This window comes from Rhea pennata, chromosome 8 (assembly GCF_028389875.1).
Source record: "Rhea pennata isolate bPtePen1 chromosome 8, bPtePen1.pri, whole genome shotgun sequence".
Classification (NCBI taxonomy): Eukaryota; Metazoa; Chordata; class Aves; order Rheiformes; family Rheidae; genus Rhea; species Rhea pennata.
Window position 1 is genome coordinate 4463235 of NC_084670.1, and position 24624 is coordinate 4487858.

Genomic DNA, 24624 nt, shown 5'->3' on the forward strand with positions numbered 1-24624 from the left:
GGCTTTTAACTTTAAAATCAGCCTGGAGGGAGGCGGAGCGCCGCAACAAGGCTGGCAGCCGGTCAGCACGAGCGGCTTTGCGCCGGTCGCGCATGTGCACCCGTCTCCCCCGCGCACTTTGCCCCTCTCCCTTTGCAGACACAGGCGCGCTGCCACTGCCGGGTGCCGGGCGCAGGGGCCGGGGCTGCTGGCGGCGCAACCCTCTGCAGCTCCCCATGCTGCGCCTCCTGGGCGAGAGCGGGCCCAGCACGGCCCTCCAGAGCTTCCTGGTCTTCCTGGGCATCTTCCTGCTTGTTGCCGACTACATGAGGAGGAGAAAGCCCCAAAACTTCCCCCCGAGCCCCTTTGCGCTCCCCTTCCTGGGGCACATCCTCACCAGGGACTTCAGAAATCCAACGAAGGTGATACAGGAGGTAAGGAGCTTGCGAGTGTGGGCGAGAGCAGGGAGGGCAGAGGAGACACAAGCACAGGTGGGACGGGGCCGTGTGGTTACATGCCACATAGAACCCAGGGAAAGAGGTTAATCCAAGCAAAAGTGGCCCACGAGGAACCACCAGGTGAGGAGGAGGCCACAGAGACCCCCACCAAGGGCAGGGTAGGGCTGCGGGAGCTTTGCACGATGTGGGTGACGTTTGTGCAGGCACAGAGGAGGTGACAAACACTGATGTTCCTCTGGGCAAAGTGCACAGCACGGCAGAGGTGATAGCACCACCACCACAGCAGTCCCACAGCTGATATCACCACCACCATAGGAGTCCCACAGCTTTGGCTGCAAAGAGAGTGAGACACGAGCTGGCAAAGCCCTGCTAAACAGAGACAACACTTGAAAATGGAGCCTGAAGGGCTTCATTTAATTCATTACCAATTAATGCCAACTTCCCATCACTGATTTGGGTAGTGAGAAAAAAGGAGACCATCCACTATCAATCGTCCACTTCAGTAGCCCCCCTCTCCCCGCTCAGCCCTCCCTTCTTCCTCCCAGCTCCCCTGATTTTTGCTGTGGGATTTGCTCAACTCCCCAGTCCCTCATTCCCCTCCACCACGCTTTGCTCTCAGTGGCTTTTGATCCGCTCGTGTCCCTGCCCCAGCGGGGGTTGCCCCCGGCCACAGTCCCTGCGGGGCGTCCCTGCAGGAAGATTCATCATTTCCCCTCCTACCCCACCACAGCTTACTGAAAAATACGGAAACATCTTCAGCCTGCACGTGGGCCGAATGTCCTATGTCTTCGTCAGCAGCATCCCGATGGTTAAGGAGGTGTTGGTAAACCAAGGTGAAAACTTCCTAGATCGCCCAGAAATCATCCAGGCAGAAGTCTTCAGCAGCCGCGGTGAGTTTGTCTCTTGCAGGACAAGTGTTTGAGGCAGGAGGTCTGAGCATGGACCATGCAAAGCACCTGTTTGCCCATGAATGAAGCCATCCGTGACCACCACAATGCACTCGGTTGTTCCACCAGGCCAAACAGCAGAGTTAACGCTTTTTCACCACAATAATGGGAGCAACTTTAGCTCACGGTGGGTCCTCGCCCTTTTATTCCAGGATTGACCTCCTCTAACGGACATACTTGGAAACAGCAGAGAAGATTTGCCCTGTCGACGCTCAGGAACTTTGGCCTGGGGAAGAGGAGCCTGGAGGAGCGGATACAGGAGGAATGCCGGTACCTCACCGACGCCGTCGGGGAAGAGCAGGGTGAGGCTGGCCCTGCCCGTCGGCCCGCATGGATCCCTGCGTGCTAATGCCTGCTAAAAACCACCTCACCTTGCAGCCTCTGCCAACAACCTTCTAACAACCAGCTTCCTTTCACAGCTGGTTGGCCCTCCAATTAGCTGATTAATGTAAAGAGGCAACACGCAAAGCATTATTCAAAGCCTGCATTCAATACTGCTTGCTTTGAGCTCTCCCGAGAAGCAGGAGCACCTCTAAGCTCCGCTGTTCCCACTTAACCCAAAGGCCTTTAGCTCTTTCTACACCCCTTGCTTTCCATCATGTGACTGGACCCATCCTGAATCAGGACCGCAGGCACAACCCACTGTTATTTCTATCTCCTCTCCAGGGCATCCTTTTGACCCTCACTTTAAGGTCAATAATGCCGTTTCCAACATCATCTGCTCGGTCACCTTTGGCGATCGGTTTGAGTACCACAACGAGCAATTCCAAAAGCTGCTGCAGCTGATGGACAAGCTGGTGGTGCTCCACGGCCACCCCCTCAACCAGGTACAGCTCCCCGGTGGGTGCTCATTTGTGCAAGGCCTTGGCTGCTCCTCTGGAATTGGCCGCACAACTTGCAGCATAGTAATTCAGCAAGTGTGGTTTACCAGGCACGTCAAGTTTTCATAACACAATCCTACTGTTTAATTCACCCTTCTCTTTTTGTGTCAAAAGCTCTACATTTTATTCCCTGGTATAATGAAGTACTTCCCTGGACCTCACAAGAACATTTCTAAAATCTGTAAGATGCTGAACAGTTTTGTGTGCGACATAATCGCTAAGCACAAGGAGGACTGGCACCCCTCCGAAAGCCGGGACTTCATCGACAGCTACCTGCAGGAGATGGCGAAGGTCAGACAGCCTGCGCAAGCCCTCCCGCGGCTCCGTTTAGAACTCAGGAGCAGCCAGAAATTAATCCAAATTCTCCATTTAACCCATGCGTGTACGCGTATGGCCAAATCAAAGCTCGGGAGGGACTCGGGTTCAGGACAGGGTGAGGACGTCCGCTCAGCTTTATGCTGCAGCATGTTTGTTGGAGGCACAGGACTAAAACCACAGCTAAACACGAGCACAACGGCTGTGCTGAGCCCAGAGGGCGAGGGCGAAGGGGGCTCGATGGGACCTCTTCCTGCCTAGGGAGGGGCAGGGGGCTCACGGCGTCTGCCCAAAGCCGGAGGACGAGCTCAGCACCAGGCACGATTGAGCGCGGTCTCCGCACGGTCTCCACTGGTCGCGTGGCGCTGAAACACCCTTCTGTTAAGGACAACGGCAGCGGGTGCTTCTGCGAGGAGAATCTTGCGGCTTGCACGCTGGACCTCTTCTTTGCCGGAACCGAGACGACGTCCACAACCATCCGATGGGCTTTGCTGTACATGGCCCTGTACCCAGAAATTCAAGGTGAGAGGAGTCAGGGGGTCAATAGCAACAAACGCCCCTCTTGCTCCACAGACCTTTTTAGGGGAGGGTCGGTTTGGTCTCTTTTATTTACTGTGCTCTTAACGACTTCTGCTCTTGGCACACAGCGCGCGTGCAAGCGGAGATCGACGCAGTCGTGGGGCAGGCTCGGCAGGTGGCCCTGGGGGACCGCGACAGCATGCCCTACACCAACGCCGTCATCCACGAGGTGCAGAGGAAGAGCAACATCCTCCCCTTCAGCGTCCCACGGATGACCACACGGGACACGACGCTGGGGGGCTTCTTCTTGCCCAAGGTCAGTCCATAGCACAACGGGAAAGCTGCTCTTTTGGGGGAAGCTCGCCGGGGCGAGCGGGAAGCCGCAAGCGCCGCCGCCATCCTGCCGCGTCCCGGGTGGACGAAGGGCCTTAGCGCAGCCTCGTCCCCTTGACGGGCTCCCGCTGCTGCTGCTGCTCACGGTGGAAAGGGAAGGTCATAGGCGAAGCAGCGGCCGAGACGGCGCTCAGGCATTTTGTGCTTCTCGTAGGGCACTGTTTTGATGCTGAATTTCACCTCCCTGCTCTTTGACAAGAAGGAGTGGGAAACCCCCGACGCTTTTAACCCTGAGCACTTCCTGAAGGACGGCCAGTTCTGGAGGAGAGAGGCTTTCATACCCTTTTCCCTGGGTAAGGGCGTCGCCGCCTTCTCTGTGCTTTCGCCCTCGGGCGCTGGGACGGGTCTCCTGCGGAGCGCGCGGAGGGGAAGCAGGGCGGCGCCGGCCCCAAGCGCAGCTCCCCTCGCCCCAGCGACGCCCCTGGGGACAGACCTGCCGCCCAGGCCGGCTGGGCTGGCGCAGCCACGGCACACCGGAGCAAACGCCCTCCTCTGGGCTCCCTTCCCATGCAGGGAACAGTGCGAACGGCTAATGAAATCCCACAGACGCGCAGGAGACCCCAGAAACCCTGCGCCCTGGGTCCCACGTTGCTCAGGTCATGGGGGGTTTGCCACGGGGGCAGCGGGAACTTTTCCAAAAGCTTTCCCGAATGAATATCACATCCCGCCTCCGGCATTTTAGTTGCATTCGGCACAGGCAAAATGAACGGGGCCACCTCGCGTGGGCGCCCTCAGAGAGCGCACGGCCGTGTAGCTTCTCCGAGCGCCGGGGCATGAAGCTCTGCTGATCAAACGCGCGCTGCTGCGGTTCGGGTCACAGCGCTCATCCCGGGAACGTGGCCAAAGCCGGGGCACAGGAGAGGGCTTCCCTGCAGAAAGCGCTGCCCTCTCCCACGACCCCGGCTGCCGCTCTTTCCACAGGGAAGCGCGCCTGCCTGGGCGAGCAGCTGGCCCGCGCCGAGCTCTTCCTCTTCTTCACGGCCCTGCTGCAGAAGTTCACCTTCCGGCCGCCGCCGGACGCCCCGCTCAGCCTCCGCGTCAAGCTGGGCATCACGCAGCACCCGCTGCCCTACCGCGTCTGCGCCTTGCCGCGCTAGCGGAGCTCCTGCCGCCGCCGAGCAAACGCCTCCGCTTCGGTCCCCAGTGCCCGAAGAGCCACTCCGTCCTCCGCGGGGCCGCAGCGGGGAGCACGCGGCTCCGGCGGGAGCCCGCTGCTTCTGCTCCTTCCAAAGCGCTCGCAAACAAACTCCGTTTGCGCACTGACCTCGTGGTCCGTATCTGTCTGCTATCGCCCAGACGCCGCGGGGGCTGAAAGACCCCTGCGGGCTGCGGGGACAGCAGGGGCCCACGCTGGCCCAAGAGATTTCCTTCCTTCTTCTTTTTCTGGCTCAGGAATGGAGGAAGCAAGGCTTTCTGAATTTTATGTTGGCTAGCTGCCGCTCGCAGCGGCACGGAAATTAGGAACGCTTTAGAGAGGGCGATATTTCGGTGGTGGATCCACGCGGGTAGAGAGCGGCACCAGCCCTTGTTCTACGGCGTGAGCACGGGCAGCGGTTGCCAGCGGTTCTCTTTCGGTTTCCCCTGATTGATAATCTACAAATAAAACTTATTCCATAATGTCCGTTTTCTGCAGTCGAATACATCCTTACAGAAACGCTGTTGCCAGAAAGCACTTTTCAAAGCAAAGCCCCACGAGCAGTGCTGCTGATTCCCCGGCGCTGCACGGACGCAGCAGACCAGCCCCGGCCTCAGTCCAGGGCTCGTTAACTCGAGCAATGCATTCACTTCGCAGCTGCTGCACCCCCGGGTCCCAGCGAGCTGAAGCCACGCGAGACCTCCAAGCTCCCACCAGCGGCGTGGGCAGCCGCCGCTGCTCCCCACAGCGCTACTAAGACGCACCTCCAAATTTCCGGGCGCCAGACCAAAGAAGCGAGGTGAAACCAAGGGTTTCAAACCTGCTCCGGCAAGCACTTTCCTGTCCTTTTGACAGGTGTGCCGCAAAGCTGGATTTGATGGCTTTTGTAAGGCAGTAGCGGCCAGTGGGAGGAGCTGAAAGAGTTTGGCTTTATTTTTCCAATGAGAGAAGAAGTGCATGAGTTTAATCAAGAAAGCGTGAGAACAAAAATCTTGCATTAATGGAAAAAAAAAGGCTTTTAACTTTAAAATCAGCCTGGAGGGAGGCGGAGCGCCGCAACAAGGCTGGCAGCCGGTCAGCACGAGCAGCTTTGCGCCGCTCGCGCATGTGCACCCGTCTCCCCCGCGCACTTTGCCCCTCTCCCTTTGCAGACACAGGCGCGCTGCCACTGCCGGGTGCCGGGCGCAGGGGCCGGGGCTGCTGGCGGCGCAACCCTCTGCAGCTCCCCATGCTGCGCCTCCTGGGCGAGAGCGGGCCCAGCACGGCCCTCCAGAGCTTCCTGGTCTTCCTGGGCATCTTCCTGCTTGTTGCCGACTACATGAGGAGGAGAAAGCCCCAAAACTTCCCCCCGAGCCCCTTTGCGCTCCCCTTCCTGGGGCACATCCTCACCAGGGACTTCAGAAATCCCACGAAGGTGATACAGGAGGTAAGGAGCTTGCGAGTGTGGGCGAGAGCAGGGAGGGCAGAGGAGACACAAGCACAGGTGGGAAGGGGCCGTGCGGTTACATGCCACATAGAACCCAGGGAAAGAGGTTAATCCAAGCAAAAGTGGCCCACGAGGAACCACCAGGTGAGGAGGAGGCCACAGAGACCCCCACCAAGGGCAGGGTAGGGCTGCGGGAGCTTTGCACGATGTGGGTGACGTTTGTGCAGGCACAGAGGAGGTGACAAACACTGATGTTCCTCTGGGCAAAGTGCACAGCACGGCAGAGGTGATAGCACCACCACCACAGCAGTCCCACAGCTGATATCACCACCACCATAGGAGTCCCACAGCTTTGGCTGCAAAGAGAGTGAGACACGAGCTGGCAAAGCCCTGCTAAACAGAGACAACACTTGAAAACGGAGCCTGAAGGGCATCATTTAGTTCATTACCAATTAATGCCAACTTCTCATCACTGATTTGGGTAGTGAGAAAAAAGGAGACCATCCACTATCAATCGTCCACTTCAGTAGCCCCCCTCTCCCCGCTCAGCCCTCCCTTCTTCCTCCCAGCTCCCCTGATTTTTGCTGTGGGATTTGCTCAACTCCCCAGTCCCTCATTCCCCTCCACCACGCTTTGCTCTCAGTGGCTTTTGATCCGCTCGTGTCCCTGCCCCGGCAGGGGTTGCCCCCGGCCACAGTCCCTGCGGGGCGTCCCTGCAGGCAGATTCATCATTTCCCCTCTTACCTCACCACAGCTTACTGAAAAATACGGAAACATCTTCAGCCTGCATATGGGCCAAATGTCCTATGTCTTCGTCAGCAGCATCCCGATGGTTAAGGAGGTGTTGGTAAACCAAGGTGAAAACTTCCTAGATCGCCCAGACATCTTCAGAGTGGACGTCTTCAGAAACTGCGGTGAGTTTGTCCCTGCAGTCAGAGTATGTAGAGATGCAGCGAGGAAGGCTAAGGCCCAGTTGGAGTTGAGTCTCCGAAGGGATGTTAAGGACAACAGGAAGGGCTTATTCAAATACATCAGCAGCAACAGGAGGACTACGGAAAACGTGGGGCAGCTACTGAACAGGGCAGGGGCCGTGGTGACAAGGGATACAGAGAAGGCAGAATTACTTCATGCCTTCTTTGCTTCAGTCTTCACTGCTAAGGGCAGCCCTCAAGAATCCTGCAGCCTGGACATGAGGGAGAAAGTCTGGAGAAGGGAAGCCTTTCCTTTGGTTGAGGAGGACAGGATTAGAGACTTTCTGGGCAGGCTAGACATCCACAAATCCGTGAGCCGGGATGGGATGCACCCAGAGGTACTGAGGGAGCTGGCGGATGTTGTTGCCAGGCAGCTCTCCATCATCTTTGAAAGGTCCTGGAGAACTGGAGAGGTTCCCGAGGACTGGAAGAAAGCCAGTGTCGCTCCAGCCTTCAAAAAGGGCAAGAAGGAGGACCCAGGCAACTATAGGCCGGTCAGCCTCACCTCCACCCCAGGAAGGGGATGGAACAGCTCCTTCTGGGTGTCATCTCCAGACATATGGAGGAAAAGAAGGTGATCAGGAGTAGCCAGCATGCATTCAGCAAGCGCAAATCGTGCTTAACCAACCTGATAGCCTTCTCGGATGGAATGATTCCTGGGTAGATGAGGGGAGGGCAGTGGACGTTGCGTACCTTGACTTCAGCAAGGCTTTAGACACTGTCTCCCATAACATCCTCCTAGATAAGCTCAGCGAGTGCGGGTTACACGAGTGGGCAGGGAAGTGGCTTGAGAACTGCCTGAAAGGCAGAGCTCAGAGGGTCGTCATCAGTGACGTGGAGTCCAGTTGGAGGCCTGTGGCTAGTGGTGTCCCCCAGCACTCAGTACTGGGTCCCATCCTGCTCAACTTCTTCATCAGTGACCTGGATGAGGGGAGAGAGTGCCTCCTCAGCAAGTTTGCTGATGATGCCAAGCTGGGAGGAGTGGCTGACACACCTGAGGGCTGTGCTGCCATGCAGAGAGACCTGGACAGGCTGGAGAGCTGGGCGGAGACGAACCTCCTGAGGTTCAACACGGGCAAGTGCACAGTCCTGCACCTAGGGAGAAATAATCCCATGCACCAGTACAAGCTGGGGGCTGGCCTTCTGGAGAGCAGCTCTGCAGAGAAGGACCTGGGAGTGCTGGTGGATGACAAGTTGACCATGAGCCAGCAATGTGCCCTTGTGGCCAGGAAGGCCCTTGGTCTCGTGGGGTGCATTAGGAAGGGTGTTGCCAGCAGGTCGAGGGAGGTGATCCTGCCCCTCTCCTCAGCCCTGGGGAGGCCTCATCTCGAGTCCTGTGTCCAATTCTGGGCTCCCCAGGAGAAGATAGACATGGAGCTGCTGGAGAGAGTCCAGTGTAGGGCTACAAAGATGATCCGAGGGCTGGAGCACCTGCCCTGTGAGGAACAGCTGCGAGAGCTGGGCCTCTTCAGCCTGGGGAAGAGAAGACTGAGGGGGGATCTGATCAATGTGTACAAGTACCTGAAGGGAGGGTGTCAAGGGGACGGGGACAAACTCTTTTCAGTTGCCCCATGTGACAGGACAAGAGGCAATGGGCAGAAACTGAAGCACAGGAAGCTCCGCCTGACCGTGAGGGGGAATTTCTTCCCTGTGAGAGTGACGGAGCACTGGACTACGTAGCCCAAAGAGGTTGTGGAGTCTCCTTCTCTGGAGATCTTCAAGGCCTGTCTGCATACAACCCTCTCTAACATGCTCTAGGTGACCCTGCTGAGCGGGGGGGGGGAGGGGGGACTTGATCATCTCCAGAGGTCCCTTCCAACCTTACTGATTCTATGATTCTATGAAGTGTTTGAGGCAGGAGGTCTGAGCATGCACCATACAAAACACCTGTTTGCCCATGAATGAAGCCATCCGTGACCACCACAATGCGCTCTGCTGCTCCACCAGGCCAAACAGCAGAGTTAATGCTTTTTCACCACAATAATGGGAGCAACTTTAGCTCACGGTGGGTCCTCGTCCTTTTATTCCAGGATTGACCTCCTCTAACGGACATACTTGGAAACAGCAGAGAAGATTTGCCCTGTCGACGCTCAGGAACTTTGGCCTGGGGAAGAGGAGCCTGGAGAAGCGGATACAGGAGGAATGCCGGTACCTCACCGACGCCGTCGGGGAAGAGCAGGGTGAGGCTGGCCCTGCCCGTCGGCCCGCATGGATCCCTGCGTGCTAATGCCTGCTAAAAACCACCTCACCTTGCAGCCTCTGCCAACAACCTTCTAACAACCAGCTTCCTTTCACAGCTGGTTGGCCCTCCAATTAGATGATTAATGTAAAGAGGCAACACGCAAAGCATTATTCAATGCCTGCGTTCAATACTGCTTGCTTTGAGCTCTCCCGAGAAGCAGGAGCACCTCTAAGCTCCGCTGTTCCCACTTAACCCAAAGGCCTTTAGCTCTTTCTACACCCCTTGCTTTCCATCATGTGACTGGACCCATCCTGAATCAGGACCGCAGGCACAACCCACTGTTATTTCTATCTCCTCTCCAGGGCATCCTTTTGACCCTCACTTTAAGGTCAATAATGCTGTTTCCAACATCATCTGCTCGGTCACCTTTGGCGATCGGTTTGAGTACCACAACGAGCAATTCCAAAAGCTGCTGCAGCTGATGGACAAGCTGGTGGAGCTCTACGGCCACCCCCTCAACCAGGTACAGCTCCCCGGTGGGTGCTCATTTGTGCAAGGCCTTGGCTGCTCCTCTGGAATCAGCCGCACAACTTGCAGCGTAGTAATTCAGCAAGTGTGGTTTACCAGGCGCGTCAAGCTTTTATAACACAAGGTTTCATTCAATCCTCTTTTCAATTTGCCCTTCTCTTTCTGTGTCAAAAGCTCTATGACTTATTCCCAGGTATAGCTAAGTACGTCCCCGGACCCTACAAGAACATTTCTAAAATCTGGAAGATGCTGAACAGTTTTGTGTGCGACATAATCGCTAAGCACAAGGAGGACTGGCACCCCTCCGAAAGCCGGGACTTCATCGACAGCTACCTGCAGGAGATGGCGAAGGTCAGACAGCCTGCGCAAGCCCTCCCGCGGCTCCGTTTAGAACTCAGGAGCAGCCAGAAATTAATCCAAATTCTCCATTTAACCCATGCGTGTACGCGTATGGCCAAATCAAAGCTCGGGAGGGACTCGGGTTCAGGACAGGGTGAGGACGTCCGCTCAGCTTTATGCTGCAGCATGTTTGTTGGAGGCACAGGACTAAAACCACAGCTAAACACGAGCACAACGGCTGTGCTGAGCCCAGAGGGCGAGGGCGAAGGGGGCTCGATGGGACCTCTTCCTGCCTAGGGAGGGGCAGGGGGCTCACGGCGTCTGCCCAAAGCTGTAGGACGAGCTCGGCACCAGGCACGATTGAGCGCGGTCTCCGCACGGTCTCCACCGGTCGCGTGGCGCTGAAACACCCTTCTGTTAAGGACGACGGCAGCGGGTGCTTCTGCGAGGAGAATCTTGCGGCTTGCACGCTGGACCTCTTCTTTGCCGGAACCGAGACGACGTCCACAACCATCCGATGGGCTTTGCTGTACATGGCCCTGTACCCAGAAATTCAAGGTGAGAGGAGTCAGGGGGTCAATAGCAACAAACGCCCCTCTTGCTCCACAGACCTTTTTAGGGGAGGGTCGGTTTGGTCTCTTTTATTTACTGTGCTCTTAACGACTTCTGCTCTTGGCACACAGCGCGCGTGCAAGCGGAGATCGACGCAGTCGTGGGGCAGGCTCGGCAGGTGGCCCTGGGGGACCGCGACAGCATGCCCTACACCAACGCCGTCATCCACGAGGTGCAGAGGAAGAGCAACATCCTCCCCTTCAGCGTCCCACGGATGACCACACGGGACACGACGCTGGGGGGCTTCTTCTTGCCCAAGGTCAGTCCATAGCACAACGGGAAAGCTGCTCTTTTGGGGGAAGCTCGCCGGGGCGAGCGGGAAGCCGCAAGCGCCGCCGCCATCCTGCCGCGTCCCGGGTGGACGAAGGGCCTTAGCGCAGCCTCGTCCCCTTGACGGGCTCCCGCTGCTGCTGCTGCTCACGGTGGAAAGGGAAGGTCATAGGCGAAGCAGCGGCCGAGACGGCGCTCAGGCATTTTGTGCTTCTCGTAGGGCACTGTTTTGATGCTGAATTTCACCTCCCTGCTCTTTGACAAGAAGGAGTGGGAAACCCCCGACGCTTTTAACCCTGAGCACTTCCTGAAGGACGGCCAGTTCTGGAGGAGAGAGGCTTTCATACCCTTTTCCCTGGGTAAGGGCGTCGCCGCCTTCTCTGTGCTTTCGCCCTCGGGCGCTGGGACGGGTCTCCTGCGGAGCGCGCGGAGGGGAAGCAGGGCGGCGCCGGCCCCAAGCGCAGCTCCCCTCGCCCCAGCGACGCCCCTGGGGACAGACCTGCCGCCCAGGCCGGCTGGGCTGGCGCAGCCACGGCACACCGGAGCAAACGCCCTCCTCTGGGCTCCCTTCCCACGCAGGGAACAGTGCGAACGGCTAATGAAATCCCACAGACGCGCAGGAGACCCCAGAAACCCTGCGCCCTGGGTCCCACGTTGCTCAGGTCATGGGGGGTTTGCCGCGGGGGCAGCGGGAACTTTTCCAAAAGCTTTCCCGAATGAATATCACATCCCGCCTCCGGCATTTTAGTTGCATTCGGCACAGGCAAAATGAACGGGGCCACCTCGCGTGGGCGCCCTCAGAGAGCGCACGGCCGTGTAGCTTCTCCGAGCGCCGGGGCACGAAGCTCTGCTGATCAAACGCGCGCTGCTGCGGTTCGGGTCACAGCGCTCATCCCGGGAACGTGGCCAAAGCCGGGGCACAGGAGAGGGCTTCCCTGCAGAAAGCGCTGCCCTCTCCCCACGACCCCGGCTGCCGCTCTTTCCGCAGGGAAGCGCGCCTGCCTGGGCGAGCAGCTGGCCCGCGCCGAGCTCTTCCTCTTCTTCACGGCCCTGCTGCAGAAGTTCACCTTCCGGCCGCCGCCGGACGCCCCGCTCAGCCTCCGCGTCAAGCTGGGCATCACGCAGCACCCGCTGCCCTACCGCGTCTGCGCCTTGCCGCGCTAGCGGAGCTCCTGCCGCCGCCGAGCAAACGCCTCCGCTTCGGTCCCCAGTGCCCGAAGAGCCACTCCGTCCTCCGCGGGGCCGCAGCGGGGAGCACGCGGCTCCGGCGGGAGCCCGCTGCTTCTGCTCCTTCCAAAGCGCTCGCAAACAAACTCCGTTTGCGCACTGACCTCGTGGTCCGTATCTGTCTGCTATCGCCCAGACGCCGCGGGGGCTGAAAGACCCCTGCGGGCTGCGGGGACAGCAGGGGCCCACGCTGGCCCAAGAGATTTCCTTCCTTCTTCTTTTTCTGGCTCAGGAATGGAGGAAGCAAGGCTTTCTGAATTTTATGTTGGCTAGCTGCCGCTCGCAGCGGCACGGAAATTAGGAACGCTTTAGAGAGGGCGATATTTCGGTGGTGGATCCACGCGGGTAGAGAGCGGCACCAGCCCTTGTTCTACGGCGTGAGCACGGGCAGCGGTTGCCAGCGGTTCTCTTTCGGTTTCCCCTGATTGATAATCTACAAATAAAACTTATTCCATAATGTCCGTTTTCTGCAGTCGAATACATCCTTACAGAAACGCTGTTGCCAGAAAGCACTTTTCAAAGCAAAGCCCCACGAGCAGTGCTGCTGATTCCCCGGCACTGCACGGACGCAGCAGACCAGCCCTGGCCTCAGTCCAGGGCTCGTTAACTCGAGCAATGCATTCACTTCGCAGCTGCTGCACCCCCGGGTCCCAGCGAGCTGAAGCCACGCGAGACCTCCAAGCTCCCACCAGCGGTGTGGGCAGCTGCCGCTGCTCCCCACAGTGCTACTGTAATGCACCTCCAAATTTCCGGGTGCTGGCCCAAAGAAGTGAGGTTAAAGCAATCTGTTCCTCTTCAGTTCTCGCTAACAGTTTTTGCCTTTTTTTTTGCTCTTCCCCCTCCCCCAGTCCCAAAGGAAGCATTGTTGCTACAATTAAGTCATCTTATGAAGAATAGCAAGATTTTTCATGGAGGTGTTAATGCCTAGCTGGGTTTTCAATGCGTTTAGCCTTCCTTTTCCCTGCTCGCACAAGCGAACTCTCTTTCATCTTCCTTCCTCATCTCATCCCCCGCCCCGCCCTCGGTCAGGACACCCGTGAGGAGCCATCCCCTCAGAGCTGCAGAAGTCTAGGAAGTTCAGTGAACTTCTATGTTTTTTTTTTTGTTTGTTTGTTTGTTTGTTTTTCCCTCTTCCTGTGGAGAGGCAGAGGAGATAGTTGGAAGTAGGCTCAGCACCTGGGATTCCCTGGAAGAGGGTGAGGGGAGCCAAGCCATGATAAATTGCTGCTGTGTGCAAACTTACTCCCTAAGCACTTCACACTGGTGTGTACCATCTGACCTATTTTTCCACTCCTTGGCTCAGATTGCAGTTTCCTTTCCCAGGCTGTTGCTATATTCAAAAGCTTCCTCCACATCCCCCTTGGCTTCTGTTCAGCCAGTAAGTGAGGGGTGGGGGGAGAAGGGGAACCAACCAACAGAAACAAATATATCCTAAACCACATGTTTCACAAGACTGTCTTGCACCAGCATTCCTTGGATTTTTTAAGATAGTAGTCCTGCTCCTGTCTTTGCCCAAACCACCTGAGAATTGTCCTCCTACCCCTCGCAGCTCTAAGCGGTCTTCAAATTGCCTCTCTGCTCAGTTCAAGTATAGCTTAAATACTTCTCCCCTCAAAACACACACTTTCTGCTGTACTGTTTGACTCTGAAGGAGCTACCAGAAAAGACATAAGCAGACAGGGCCACTTGTTTAGTCCATGAAGAAACTCTGCCTTTGAAGGTTGCCTCACTGGCCAAAGCCCTTTGAAAACAAGCTTCTGGGCACAGCACATCCTTGCTAGCCCACTCCTCGATCAAGGGGCTGCACTCAGAAAGGCAGCGGTATCTCTGGTTTTGTCCCCTGCAGCAGTCCCCCCTCAGGCTGACCTCAACATGGGCTGAAAACATCCTGCAGCTTGGCTCGTGCTTCCTGTGCAGCTGAGACTCTTTCCTTCCCTTTACCATCAAATAAACATCTGCGATTCTTGTTCTTTAACTGAAAGTCCTTTCAAGTCATGCCTCAGAAATAAGGAAAAAGGGCTCTTCCATATCTGGCCACTTACTGGAATAGCGTCACTGGTAAGATGATCCTAGAGGATACACTTCCAACCTTCCACTTTCATGTACTACTTTGCTTTTCTTCCTCGTGGATAATGGCCCAGGGCAATAGTTACTTACCTTTCTCCTGGAAATCTCTTGCATTCCTCATCTTCCTTCAGCAGTCCCTGTTATATCCCACTTTTCCATATACTCCTTCCCTCATCAGGGGCACCAGACAGGAACTTGTACCCATCCACTGATGCTGCAGCCCCAGGGGCCAGATCATGCAGCAAACGTCCCTCCCTTCGGCCTCTTGCTCTCACAACTGGGCCTCGGGCCCTGTGTCGAGCTGAGAATTCTGGCTCAGGGAAAGGGGAAGCCAAGTCCAGCAATAAAACCATGTCTGAAGCAGGCCCCCTGAAGGAAACAAGGGGATCTTGCGACACTTTCTCCTGGTGATCTTTGTTCTGGAGAGCTGAAAGGCTGCCTGCTCTCCTTCCCAATGTAACATTTAGGTTGAAGTCAAGGCGCAGAGAACAAGGAGGTTGTCAGGAGCGCCCCTGTCCTCTGTGTCTTCCTAGGTGTAGCTGGGCAGAGTATGCAGAGATCCTGCTTTGCTTCAGCAGCAATAAGCAATTACAGAAGCCATTTGACATCTAATTTGTAGTGGGTCCTAGTCCTTCCACTACACAGGGTCCCTTGCCTCAGATGCCTGTCAGCAGATTTAGTAGAGGTAACCAGCACTAAAGGAGAGCAGAAATGTAAGCAGGAATGAGCTGAAAGGAGGAAGAAAGGCAACACAGCTTTGACCAGATGTTTGAGAAACATCTGTAATTATAGCAACACACAGACACTTCACAGGTTGCCCAGAAGCATAGATAGCATCAGCTAAGGGCCATTCAATACACTGCTCAGAATAAAAGACACCAATAAATTATTTTTAAAAATCTTTATGTAAATATAAAAGGATTCTTTCCAAAGCAAAATAAAACCAAGATTTAAAAATTAGTGCAATTTTTCAAGTTCTATGCAACACAGTGTTTACATTTGTTTTAAACAGAAGATGTAGACACTGATACACTGAAAACCTTAACTCCAGCTTTTCCTCTGGAAGAGGAAAAAAAAAAAAGCATTGAGAAAGTTACTTCACTAGACATTATCAACTGCTAAATACCCATTTTGATTTTCTAATTCCTGGACTATCTATGGCTACTTAAGTAAAACATCAGTATTGCTTATATTACTTACTTCCAAGTAAATGTATATTGTAGAAAATAGAATAGTTGTTTACCTTTGTTAAATAAAGAAATTTAGTTAGGTGAACATTTTCAGTGAATACTTCTTAATCCACTAAAATACAGTTGTTTGAAAAGAATCTTCTCAAAACTGCTGCCTGATACACCTTTAGTAAGAAGCTCTAATTATTAGTCTAAAGTGTGTATTATTGACACAAAAACAGTCCTGCTTCATAGTGGTTATTCTTAATCTCACTTTAAAAAATTACTAATTAACAAGTAAACTCTCAGTCAAACTATTTTTGCTTCTTTGGACCTATATTACCCTTTTCCTGGAAATTGACCAAAATTATTCATAGTGCTGATTAGATTCAGCAATGTTCAATGATTTCATCTCATAATTTAATTCTGCTCATAACTGTGATATCTGAGCCTCTTTCTTTGTACTGCCTCAATAGCCATAGCTCAACAATAGTGCCTTAAAAAAAAAAAAGCCAGTGTATTTACACTATTCTGTCACTACATCTTACACACAAGAAAGCTACTAACAGCTTAACTGCGTGTTTGACATTAATAAAGTTAACAAAGTGATACTTATTCTCATCAACCTTTCTGCACACCCTAAATGAGCTGAAGCGAACACAACGCCATGGTTTATAATCAAATATTTATTTCTACAGATCAGTCCCTCGTTCACAGGAAGTAACCCAGGTTTAACCAGTTACGTAACAGCTGCTCTTTTCTGGGTTCTCAAAATCCCAAAGAGATGCTAAATAAAATTACATTCACAGGCTTAAGTTTTAATAGTTAAACAAAAAAATACCAAGTAGTAAAATTTCATCTCATACCCAAACACCTGAATTATTTTTGGCATCCCCAATAAGGCTATTAGAGATACACCGCCTGGAAAAAAGCTGGCCCTTGTCTATGGTTAGGCATTAAATTTTAGTTTCATCTCTACTCAGGAGAGAAGGCTCCAATTAAAGGATAGGGAGCTCATTGGTTATTTGTGATCCCAGGGTCTGCAGTTTTGAGAAGTGTACAAAGACATTTGCTCCAAGGTTTCTACTAAGCACCCAGTATGACTACTGACACAACTCTGCTATTGTAAAAAGTATGACAGATGCATCAAGTCTACTAGCTAGATGAACATTTGAAGCACATCCATGGAAGTTTCTGTGCTGTGAAGAATGAGGGTGAAGAGACCCATTCAACACAGTTAGTGACAGTTGTTCCACGTTTCACTAGAACATACCGAAGTACCAGGCTTCAGAAATGTAAGCATCTTGTCGAGACCTACTCACATTCCACTGCCACCACCATTTCCCACACCACTAATAGATAACAAGCAATCATATCTTAAAAATACAAAATTCCCAGTAATATCAGTGCAGCAGCAGAAGACTACAAAACCTAAGAGGTAGTCAAAAGCAGCACAGAGTCCCAAAGAACACAACCTGACAGACAGTTCTCCAAAAGCAGCTTGTTCAGAATATTCACTGCTCATACTACACCTAGCATGTGACTGGCTTATAAATAATACCTTGTACAGGCATAAGTTTTGCAAGAAGTAGTCTTAGTTGAATGTCTAAGTGTATAATACTGTAAACCATCACCGCAATTAAGAAGCAACACTAACTAAACGTTAAACATGAATATTCCCATTTTCCACTTGTGCCACATACAATGCCCAATAAAGAATGCAAGATGCTGGGGAAGGAAGAAATTAAAGAACAGGCCTCACTTAAGGGCATGCAAAATTCAAGATTACTCAAAATTCACAACTCAAAAGCATCCTGAAAATACTGACCCCAATTCCGCAAAGCAAAGCTGAACCTAGCTCTCCAACCAAACACGGCTTTCAGTGTGAAGACAGCCACATGCTTTCACTCATGCAGATGACTTTCATACTAGCTTACAGGCTGGTACTGCACCCTCACATTCCTACTGTAAGCATATTCATCTTATTTTAAGGGCTGCTGCAGTTTTACTTTAGTTGACTCACGAATTGCTCTAGACAGTTTATAAAGAAGAGCCAATGATGTTCACATTTTTTTTTTAAATGCAGTTAACAATAAAAATCAGACATTTTGTAAAGTGACACAAATTTTATGAAAAGTGGTGAAACTGCACCCGTCAAGTTTCAGCTACCAATCCTGATTTCATCTTCCCAGACACAGACACTAGATTCACTGTAGTTTAGGCAGTTTTCTCCCTGCCTGCAAACAATCTTGGCTCCCAAGGATTAGAAAAGCTATCTTTCATTAATTTGCCTAGCACAATTACTTCAAAATAATTAAATAATTAAAAAACAGGAAGCTTGATTTTTAAGCACAAGATGGTAAAGCTGGAAAATAAGGGGTTCCTTCCCACCTACCCCCTCTGCACAAGTCAAAGCAGTGCACAAAACCCTAAACTTCTAAAACATAGCCCAGGTTTTTCAATTCACACATTAGCTTTTTATTCTTAAGTAGGAAGAAAAGACAGCTTATTTGGCTTTAGTGAATTCAGTACCTTAAAAGAAGTTCTTCCTTAGTGTGTATATGCACAAGTCTTTTTAAATAAAAAAATTTAAATAAACTTACAATTTTGCCTCTGGGTTGAGATGATATAGTCTGCTTCCTGTCACATAACTAGTCCTGAAATTACTACAATTTTCTATGGATGCAAACATTTTCTTGCTTCTGAAATTGTACTCTTATATTCTCAATAGCATTTTTGAAGCATGTTGTCAATCTTCTAAAATTATTTTTAAAAGAGCCCAACAAAAATGCTCAATATTGCCAGCTTCCTGAAGTACTTTTTTGCATAACGTTTTCCCATTATAAATGTCAACTCTGCAGCCCAAACACATTAAATAAAGTGTAAAACATACAGTGCCAATTTTTATATCTACAATATATTCAGAAGTCAAATATCAATATTTAAGTTGTGCTTGTAAATACATACTGCAGTTCTGAAATCTATTTCTACTTGGAAAAGTATGTGCTACTTTTTAAATATCACTGATCAGATGAATCACTTCTCCATAGGTTCTGGTGCTGAATTTGCAGCTGCCCACCATTCTAACCTCCTCTTTCGTTAAGTAGTTAAAGTGGAAACTACAAAATATTTAATTAAGGACACTTTAGCTTACAAGTTCTCCTTGTGATTTAATCAGATGTTGCACCAGGTACTTTAACAGTGAGATTCCTTCTGGTATTGGTGACATGACGTTGCTGCGCTAGGAAGGAGCGTCCAGGACCATCTCTGCAGGCACCACTACTGCCAATCAGTCTAGCTTCCATACCTAGCTTCTGGAGAGCTAGACTCTGTAAATAAATTCGGTATTTTACACTAAAGCAAGGCTAAAGCAAGGCTAAAAAGATAAAGAAAACAAAACAACCCCCCAAACTCCCCAGTAATCTTCCTTCTGCAAACCTCATTTACTTTACATGTACAGTTTCTTTTATTGCATTTCTAATGCAGCCTTACATATAAAGGGTATGCACTAATGCAGAAGAATCCAGGATTCATTCATTATATAATCTGCTATGTTGAGGTTATTGTAAAGTCACTTCTTCCTCAACCATGCAGCTGTTAGCCATTTCATTCTACTTTCATTGTTTGATTTCCTAGTCCAGTCTTCCTTTATGAAATTCTACTTAAATCTTCCTTTGAATGAAGATGAACAGCTTTGAGTCCTTTTCAAACCAAAAGTTAAAACTTCTAACAGCCTTTACAGCATTATTGTAAGATGAGAAGATAGTATTGGCTTCATTTCACAAATACTATGCTAAAGACATGTTACATCTAAAGCAGCAGTCTGGAAGCCTTTGAAACCATGATCTCTGTTTCATGCCCAAGAATCTAAACACTAACAAATGCCTATGGAAGATTTAGGAATTTAACTTGCTAAATCCAGGCAGAAGTTTATTATATCAAGTGGTACATTACTAACACAGAAGTTACAGCCTTCATCAAATTTTAAGTCTACGTCCTACAGCACATGAAGACAAATAGAAAAGACAATTAACTATTTTACAAAGTTGTTTTGTTATGCTTTTTTCCCCTTTAACCTGCTTTCAGATATGTTGACACTGACATTTCCCAAGCTATCTCAACTCAGGATGAGTACACAGGATCGGAAATTCCAGCCAGAATGCCTGTTAGCTTGGTTACTTTTTTCCACTTGCTAATAAACTGTTTTTGTTATCTCATTTTAAATAGGGAGTCCCAGGCTTTGATTCTTTCCTTTGTACAGTATTTTTAGGCATGGTTAGGTTACGCTAGTCTGCAATTTCGATACTCCTGTCAAAGTTACAGCTAAAATACTAGCTGTATTACAGCCAAATTCTCCCTTAAGCACCAGTTTATAATGAATCTAAAGTAAACTGAGATGTAGAACTGTTACTTTAGTGAAATGAGTTGTTCTGATTAAGACACCAACAATGAACTTGCAGCTCACCTTGTTATACCAAGCAGATACAATTAGCTTTTCCTCATAATCATGTAACTTAGCAAGCTTGCATTCAGCCTACATAGAGAGAGAATAGAGAAGACACTCAGTTAAAACACAGGAATAACATGCCTAATTTTAGTGCAGACCATAGAGTAAAATAAGCATATACAGCACAAATGCTTAAATATGCAAAATAACCAGAAGGCCTAGAAGTATAAATAAAGATACATCCATAAATGATTGTGACAGAAGTTATAGGCTGCCACAAGAGGATAAACTTTGTCATAGAGATTGCAATACCACTCAGAGATGTGCTTAGAGGAAATTAAACACTTTGCAAAGTGTTTATCGGAATGTATGTAAATAACGTAGTAGTTTAGTAGTTAGTCAACTCATAAGTTAAAGACAAGAATATATCCCTATTGGCTGATTATCATCACGCTGCTGAATTACTATTACATAGTGTACTACTAAATAATACTGCAAACACAAACAAAAATGAGGCCACAGCATTTACAAAGTCAGACCTTTAAAGTATACTAACATATGTTGAGGAATTTTGTATTTACTCAAATAGCTATTCTAACCAGTCCCATCCATACAGTTACAAAATTGAATGTAGCAATCCTTAATTTTTGGTCCATGGATCAAATGTCAGCATCCCCTCTCAGGGGGGCACAGTCAACCAGGTATTACTGAATTAATAGGTTTTGTTCTTGTACATAGTTTCAAGAAGTCCAGCATACGAAGATACCTAGTCCATCATATAAACAAAGTTGTTATTACTGGAAAAGGCCAGACACTGCAGGTCTGTACAAGTTATTGTAAGGCAGTAAAACTATTAGTCTTGAACAGTATTTCATATGCAGCTTTCCAGAGGTTTCAGAAAGAATCCAAAATTAAATTATTCAAATTGTACATTGAAAACACAAAATAGTTTACTTTTCAGTAGTGACAGACACATTGGAATAAAATGTGAATTAAGCTAAACTAAAAACTCTAGGACTAATAGCCTGTGTCACTGTTAACAGAAGACAGTATTTGAAAGGCACTGCATCATTAAAAAAAAAAAAAAAAAAAAAAAAAAAAAAAAAAAAGCTTGAGTGTTTAATATCTGAAATAGCAGAACATAGAAGTTACTAAAACATATAAAATTTTACCTCCAATGCTTCAATTCTTTTATCTTTTTCTGTTATCTGCTTTCTGAGCAACATAATTTCTGCTGATGCTGGATTTAGCTTGGGGTCTAATGTTTTTATCACCTGCACAAGAAAAAAAAATTAACACATTACAAATGAGATTTGATTCACAGAAGCATTGTATCTCTTTTGATGACAAGAAAAACGAAAAAGCAGGCTGAACGCTTGTCATGCGATCAACATGAAAATTATACTCTTATCCAGCAAGACAGAAGGCATGAAATGGTATAGAAGAATCAGTGATGGGTCTCACGCTTTACCCTGAACGCTATTCTCTCATACACTTAATATTCTCTCATACACTTAATAATCAACTGGAACCAAGCAATTTGACCTAAAAACGCAACATGCAGCTACTAATTTTATATTTGGAGTGAAAGGAAAAGTCTATCTCTTTAAATAACTTGAGAAGGATGAATGTATATGCTCAGAAGTATGTCACTCACATTTCTTGCTTTCTCAAGGTACATTTTATATCTTTCTTCCATTGCTTTCATATCTTCATCTTTTTTACGCAAAGCTGCTTCCAGCTCTCCAATCTTCTGGGCTATTTAGAGAAATAATTAACAAATTAAAAAACTCTAAAATACACAAGGTATTTCAAGGCTTCAGTGCTCTCTTGACTATATCTGTCAATCAACTTTTCAGATCCTATGCAGCTCGCCATACAAGTTTCTACTCTTTTTCAGTAATATCGTAAGATCACAACCGATGCTGAATTCCCATTTTGCAGGCGACTGTACAAACAAACAAAATCTCCCCTCCTCCTTCCCCCCCATTTCAGGTTTAAAGCTAAGTTCAAGTAGAAAGCCTTATCTAGGCAAGTAATTGGCTATAGGAATAATTTCAGAAGAGACATAACAGCCTCATGAAGAAACTTACAGTTCTGATTAACATCAGGCTGGAGTTCTGCAAGAAGAGCCTCTTTCTTCTCTAACTCATCATGAACTTCATTCAACTTTTCCCTACAAATCAAAAACTTGATCTACAGATTAAGCTTATACATAATTCCACACAGTACTAAGATCTGAAAGCTTAAACTTTCAAACAAATCTTTCCACTCAATCTTGAGATTTTCATGTTTAAATAAGTCTATTAGTATGCATTTTTGAAGATCTATATAACTAACTTGCAACTTCCCAACTGAGTCTTGTTTACCTAAGACCAGAAGCTAAGGAAAACGAACAACCAGAAAATGCTAGCATCTCTTTAGTAGGAGCCACATCTGCTGAAAGGATGAAAGTATTTCAGAAGATGGAATGGGTTCTAAGTCCAGTAAGAATGATGGTTATAACCATGTGATATAGAATCAGAACTGCTAAAAATGCTGGCGGTGATGAGACAACCTAGTACTATTACAAGATTATTGCAATTAGAGTAGACAAAATTGAACACTTAACTCACTACATGCACGGTTCTCAAGACAGTGACTTGGAAAAACAAGAGACTCATCACTATGAAGACTTAGACAATTTCTATGCTATAACATTGAATTATTTAGTATAAATAAATTATTGTAGATGCGTACGCCTTACTTACATATGTGCTGCCAACTTCTGCTTCAGATTGCTAGACTGTAAAAGAAAAAGTTCACTTAATTATATTTGTTTCATACTTTGCAATATTAAAAGCACTTATAGAAACAGGAGGCCAGAATACTTAAAGCACCTAAACTAAATACATTTATCTTCAGTACCAAGTAAACAGCATTTCTTCATGCATTGCCATAACTTCGTATCTTTTGCAGCATACATATACCAATTCCAGCATCCTTTATCATTAACGATATTCTTCTCATTATAACAGCAATTAGTCATAAACCCAAAGATTTTAAAAAAGGAAAGCAAAAGGTAGGAGAGTTGTATTTCCTTAAGGATAGGGAGGGGAAAAAAAAATAAAAGATAGAATGACATAACAGGAGCTTTTCAATTGAAATGCAGTTGATTACAGGGTCTTCTGGATTCTCAGATTAAGTGACTTAACTCATCTGATCCCAGTACTGTTGGGTCATATCTGCCAAGACTGTATTATCTAAAGCAAGGAAAATATTTTCAGGCAGGAGAGAAAGCTTTAGAACACACCAAACAGTCTCAACTGTTCAAGAACAGTGCTTCTCCTGTTTGTTTTTTTTTTTTTGTGTTTTTTTTTTTTAAGTTGCTGTTGTTGCTTTCACCCCTGAGCTTGCTGGCTTATCTTAATATTTCAAAACTTGTGGGTTTTAGCCTAATAAAATAAGGCACCAAAACAGCATCTTGCCTTCTTAGTAGTTATTAGCACTAAAACTGAAGAAAGAAGAGGCAAATCTAAACAGAGAGCTTGATGCTACACTGAAAGATTTAAACAAAACTGGCAGGGCATCCTCAAGTTCAGAGTCTGAGCTTTCACTTACTCCTTCGGTCTTGGATCCCTGCTCCTGTAAAGTCTTCTGTAGATCCTCAATCTGCTGTTGTAACTCTCCAATGCGCTCTTCATTTAGCCTTTTAGGGAGAAAGGTCAGTTATCACCCATTTTCTAAGTAGGTCACTACACACAGTGAGACTTTTCTTCTGCAGGGCTGGATAATATTTTTTCAGAGGGCTTACTCAATAGTACTCAAGCCTCAAAGAAATTGATTTCAAATGCTTTCGGTTTGACCTGAACTCCTGGAACAAGTATTTGGAAGCTTTATTAAACATTTCTTAAAAAAATCTAGAATTATTTTGAGTTTTGAGCAAGCTTAACTGCTCCTAAAATCCTAACAGACTGCTTTCAGTAGTCATCAACTGACAGAGAAATTCAGACCACATCCCAGCATTACGACAACATGATTTGCTTGCAAGGCAAACATCTGTTCCTGGCCTACCAACAAGTTAAATGACTGATTCTTTTGAAGGTACTCTAAACAACACATTCTTCATAGTGAATTAGACACAGAGCTACCACATTTCACCACAGCAGGTTTAAGCTATTTTCCCTGTTTAATGATTAAGTTGCTTTTCTTAAAAAAAAAAAAAAAAAAAAAAAAGCAAATTAGCTTATTGTAGAGTGGTGCACTGCAGATGCAAGCCACACTGTCTCTGAAGGCCCAGAAATTATATCTTGCTAGATTTTAAAGTGCTGTTTCACCCATCACCTTTTTTCAGTTTCTAGTTCATTCACTGTTCGATTCTTCTGCTCCAGCAGTTCCTGGAGCTCTGTAATACGTTCGTTTTCTGATCCCTCTTGTTGTAACAAAAGCATCTTGTTTTCATGCTGCAGTCGAATAAACATTTCTCTAAATCAAAAACAACAAAAAAGTCATTGTTAATTACGAAAAAGATGAATTCGAGTAAGAGGAAATATTCCCATTCCCTTCCCCCCAACAGTGGGCAAAACAAGTTTTTCTTAAACCTGTAGTTGGGGGAATGATTCAATTATTTACTAAGAGGCAACTTGCAAGTCTCAAGCAACATAATTTTTTTGAAGAGAGATGAACAAAGTATTAAATAAAGTCAGTCACTCCAAATCCAAATTTTATAGTATTTATAGCTTTGCATCTATAGCTTTACCCTGCTAGACTTCCAGAATAA

General features: G+C 48.4%; 3 protein-coding genes across 3 annotated transcripts in view; 2 read left to right on the forward strand and 1 right to left on the reverse strand.

The window, feature by feature from the left end:
- The first annotated feature begins 143 nt into the window (after positions 1-143).
- Positions 144-4780, forward strand: LOC134143165 (cytochrome P450 2J4-like). Its single transcript, XM_062580949.1, has 9 exons — positions 144-413; positions 1168-1327; positions 1537-1686; positions 2051-2211; positions 2380-2556; positions 2967-3102; positions 3228-3415; positions 3647-3785; positions 4414-4780. The coding sequence occupies exons 1-9, from the start codon at positions 216-218 to the stop codon at positions 4587-4589; spliced, it is 1485 nt and encodes a 494-aa protein (XP_062436933.1). The 5' UTR covers positions 144-215; the 3' UTR covers positions 4590-4780.
- A 1003-nt stretch (positions 4781-5783) lies between these two features.
- LOC134143144 (cytochrome P450 2J4-like) lies at positions 5784-12310 on the forward strand. The gene is made up of 9 exons (XM_062580895.1): positions 5784-6053; positions 6808-6967; positions 9055-9204; positions 9569-9729; positions 9909-10085; positions 10496-10631; positions 10757-10944; positions 11176-11314; positions 11944-12310. Exons 1-9 carry the CDS (start codon positions 5856-5858, stop codon positions 12117-12119), a joined length of 1485 nt encoding a protein of 494 aa, XP_062436879.1. The 5' UTR covers positions 5784-5855; the 3' UTR covers positions 12120-12310.
- A 2887-nt stretch (positions 12311-15197) lies between these two features.
- Positions 15198-24624, reverse strand: part of HOOK1 (hook microtubule tethering protein 1) — a 28255-nt gene continuing 18828 nt past the window's right edge. Inside the window, exons 15-22 of the mRNA XM_062580973.1 lie at positions 24189-24329; positions 23466-23553; positions 22616-22650; positions 21959-22041; positions 21523-21623; positions 21038-21139; positions 19884-19952; positions 15198-18747 (exon numbers count right to left, since the gene is read on the reverse strand). Coding sequence (XP_062436957.1) covers positions 18589-18747; positions 19884-19952; positions 21038-21139; positions 21523-21623; positions 21959-22041; positions 22616-22650; positions 23466-23553; positions 24189-24329 — 778 coding nt within the window. The 3' untranslated portion in view covers positions 15198-18588. The remainder of the gene's footprint in view (positions 18748-19883; positions 19953-21037; positions 21140-21522; positions 21624-21958; positions 22042-22615; positions 22651-23465; positions 23554-24188; positions 24330-24624) is intronic.

Bases quoted from the DNA above. Each gene is read 5' to 3' on its own strand.
- LOC134143144 (XM_062580895.1), top strand. From the start codon at position 5,856: ATGCTGCGCCTCCTGGGCGAGAGCGGGCCCAGCACGGCCCTCCAGAGC. The intron at 6,968-9,054 runs GTGAGTTTGTCC...CTTTTATTCCAG, and splicing joins GGACGTCTTCAGAAACTGCG to GATTGACCTCCTCTAACGGA. The intron at 10,086-10,495 runs GTCAGACAGCCT...CCTTCTGTTAAG, and splicing joins ACCTGCAGGAGATGGCGAAG to GACGACGGCAGCGGGTGCTT.
- LOC134143165 (XM_062580949.1), top strand. From the start codon at position 216: ATGCTGCGCCTCCTGGGCGAGAGCGGGCCCAGCACGGCCCTCCAGAGC. The intron at 2,212-2,379 runs GTACAGCTCCCC...TTGTGTCAAAAG, and splicing joins ACGGCCACCCCCTCAACCAG to CTCTACATTTTATTCCCTGG. The intron at 2,557-2,966 runs GTCAGACAGCCT...CCTTCTGTTAAG, and splicing joins ACCTGCAGGAGATGGCGAAG to GACAACGGCAGCGGGTGCTT.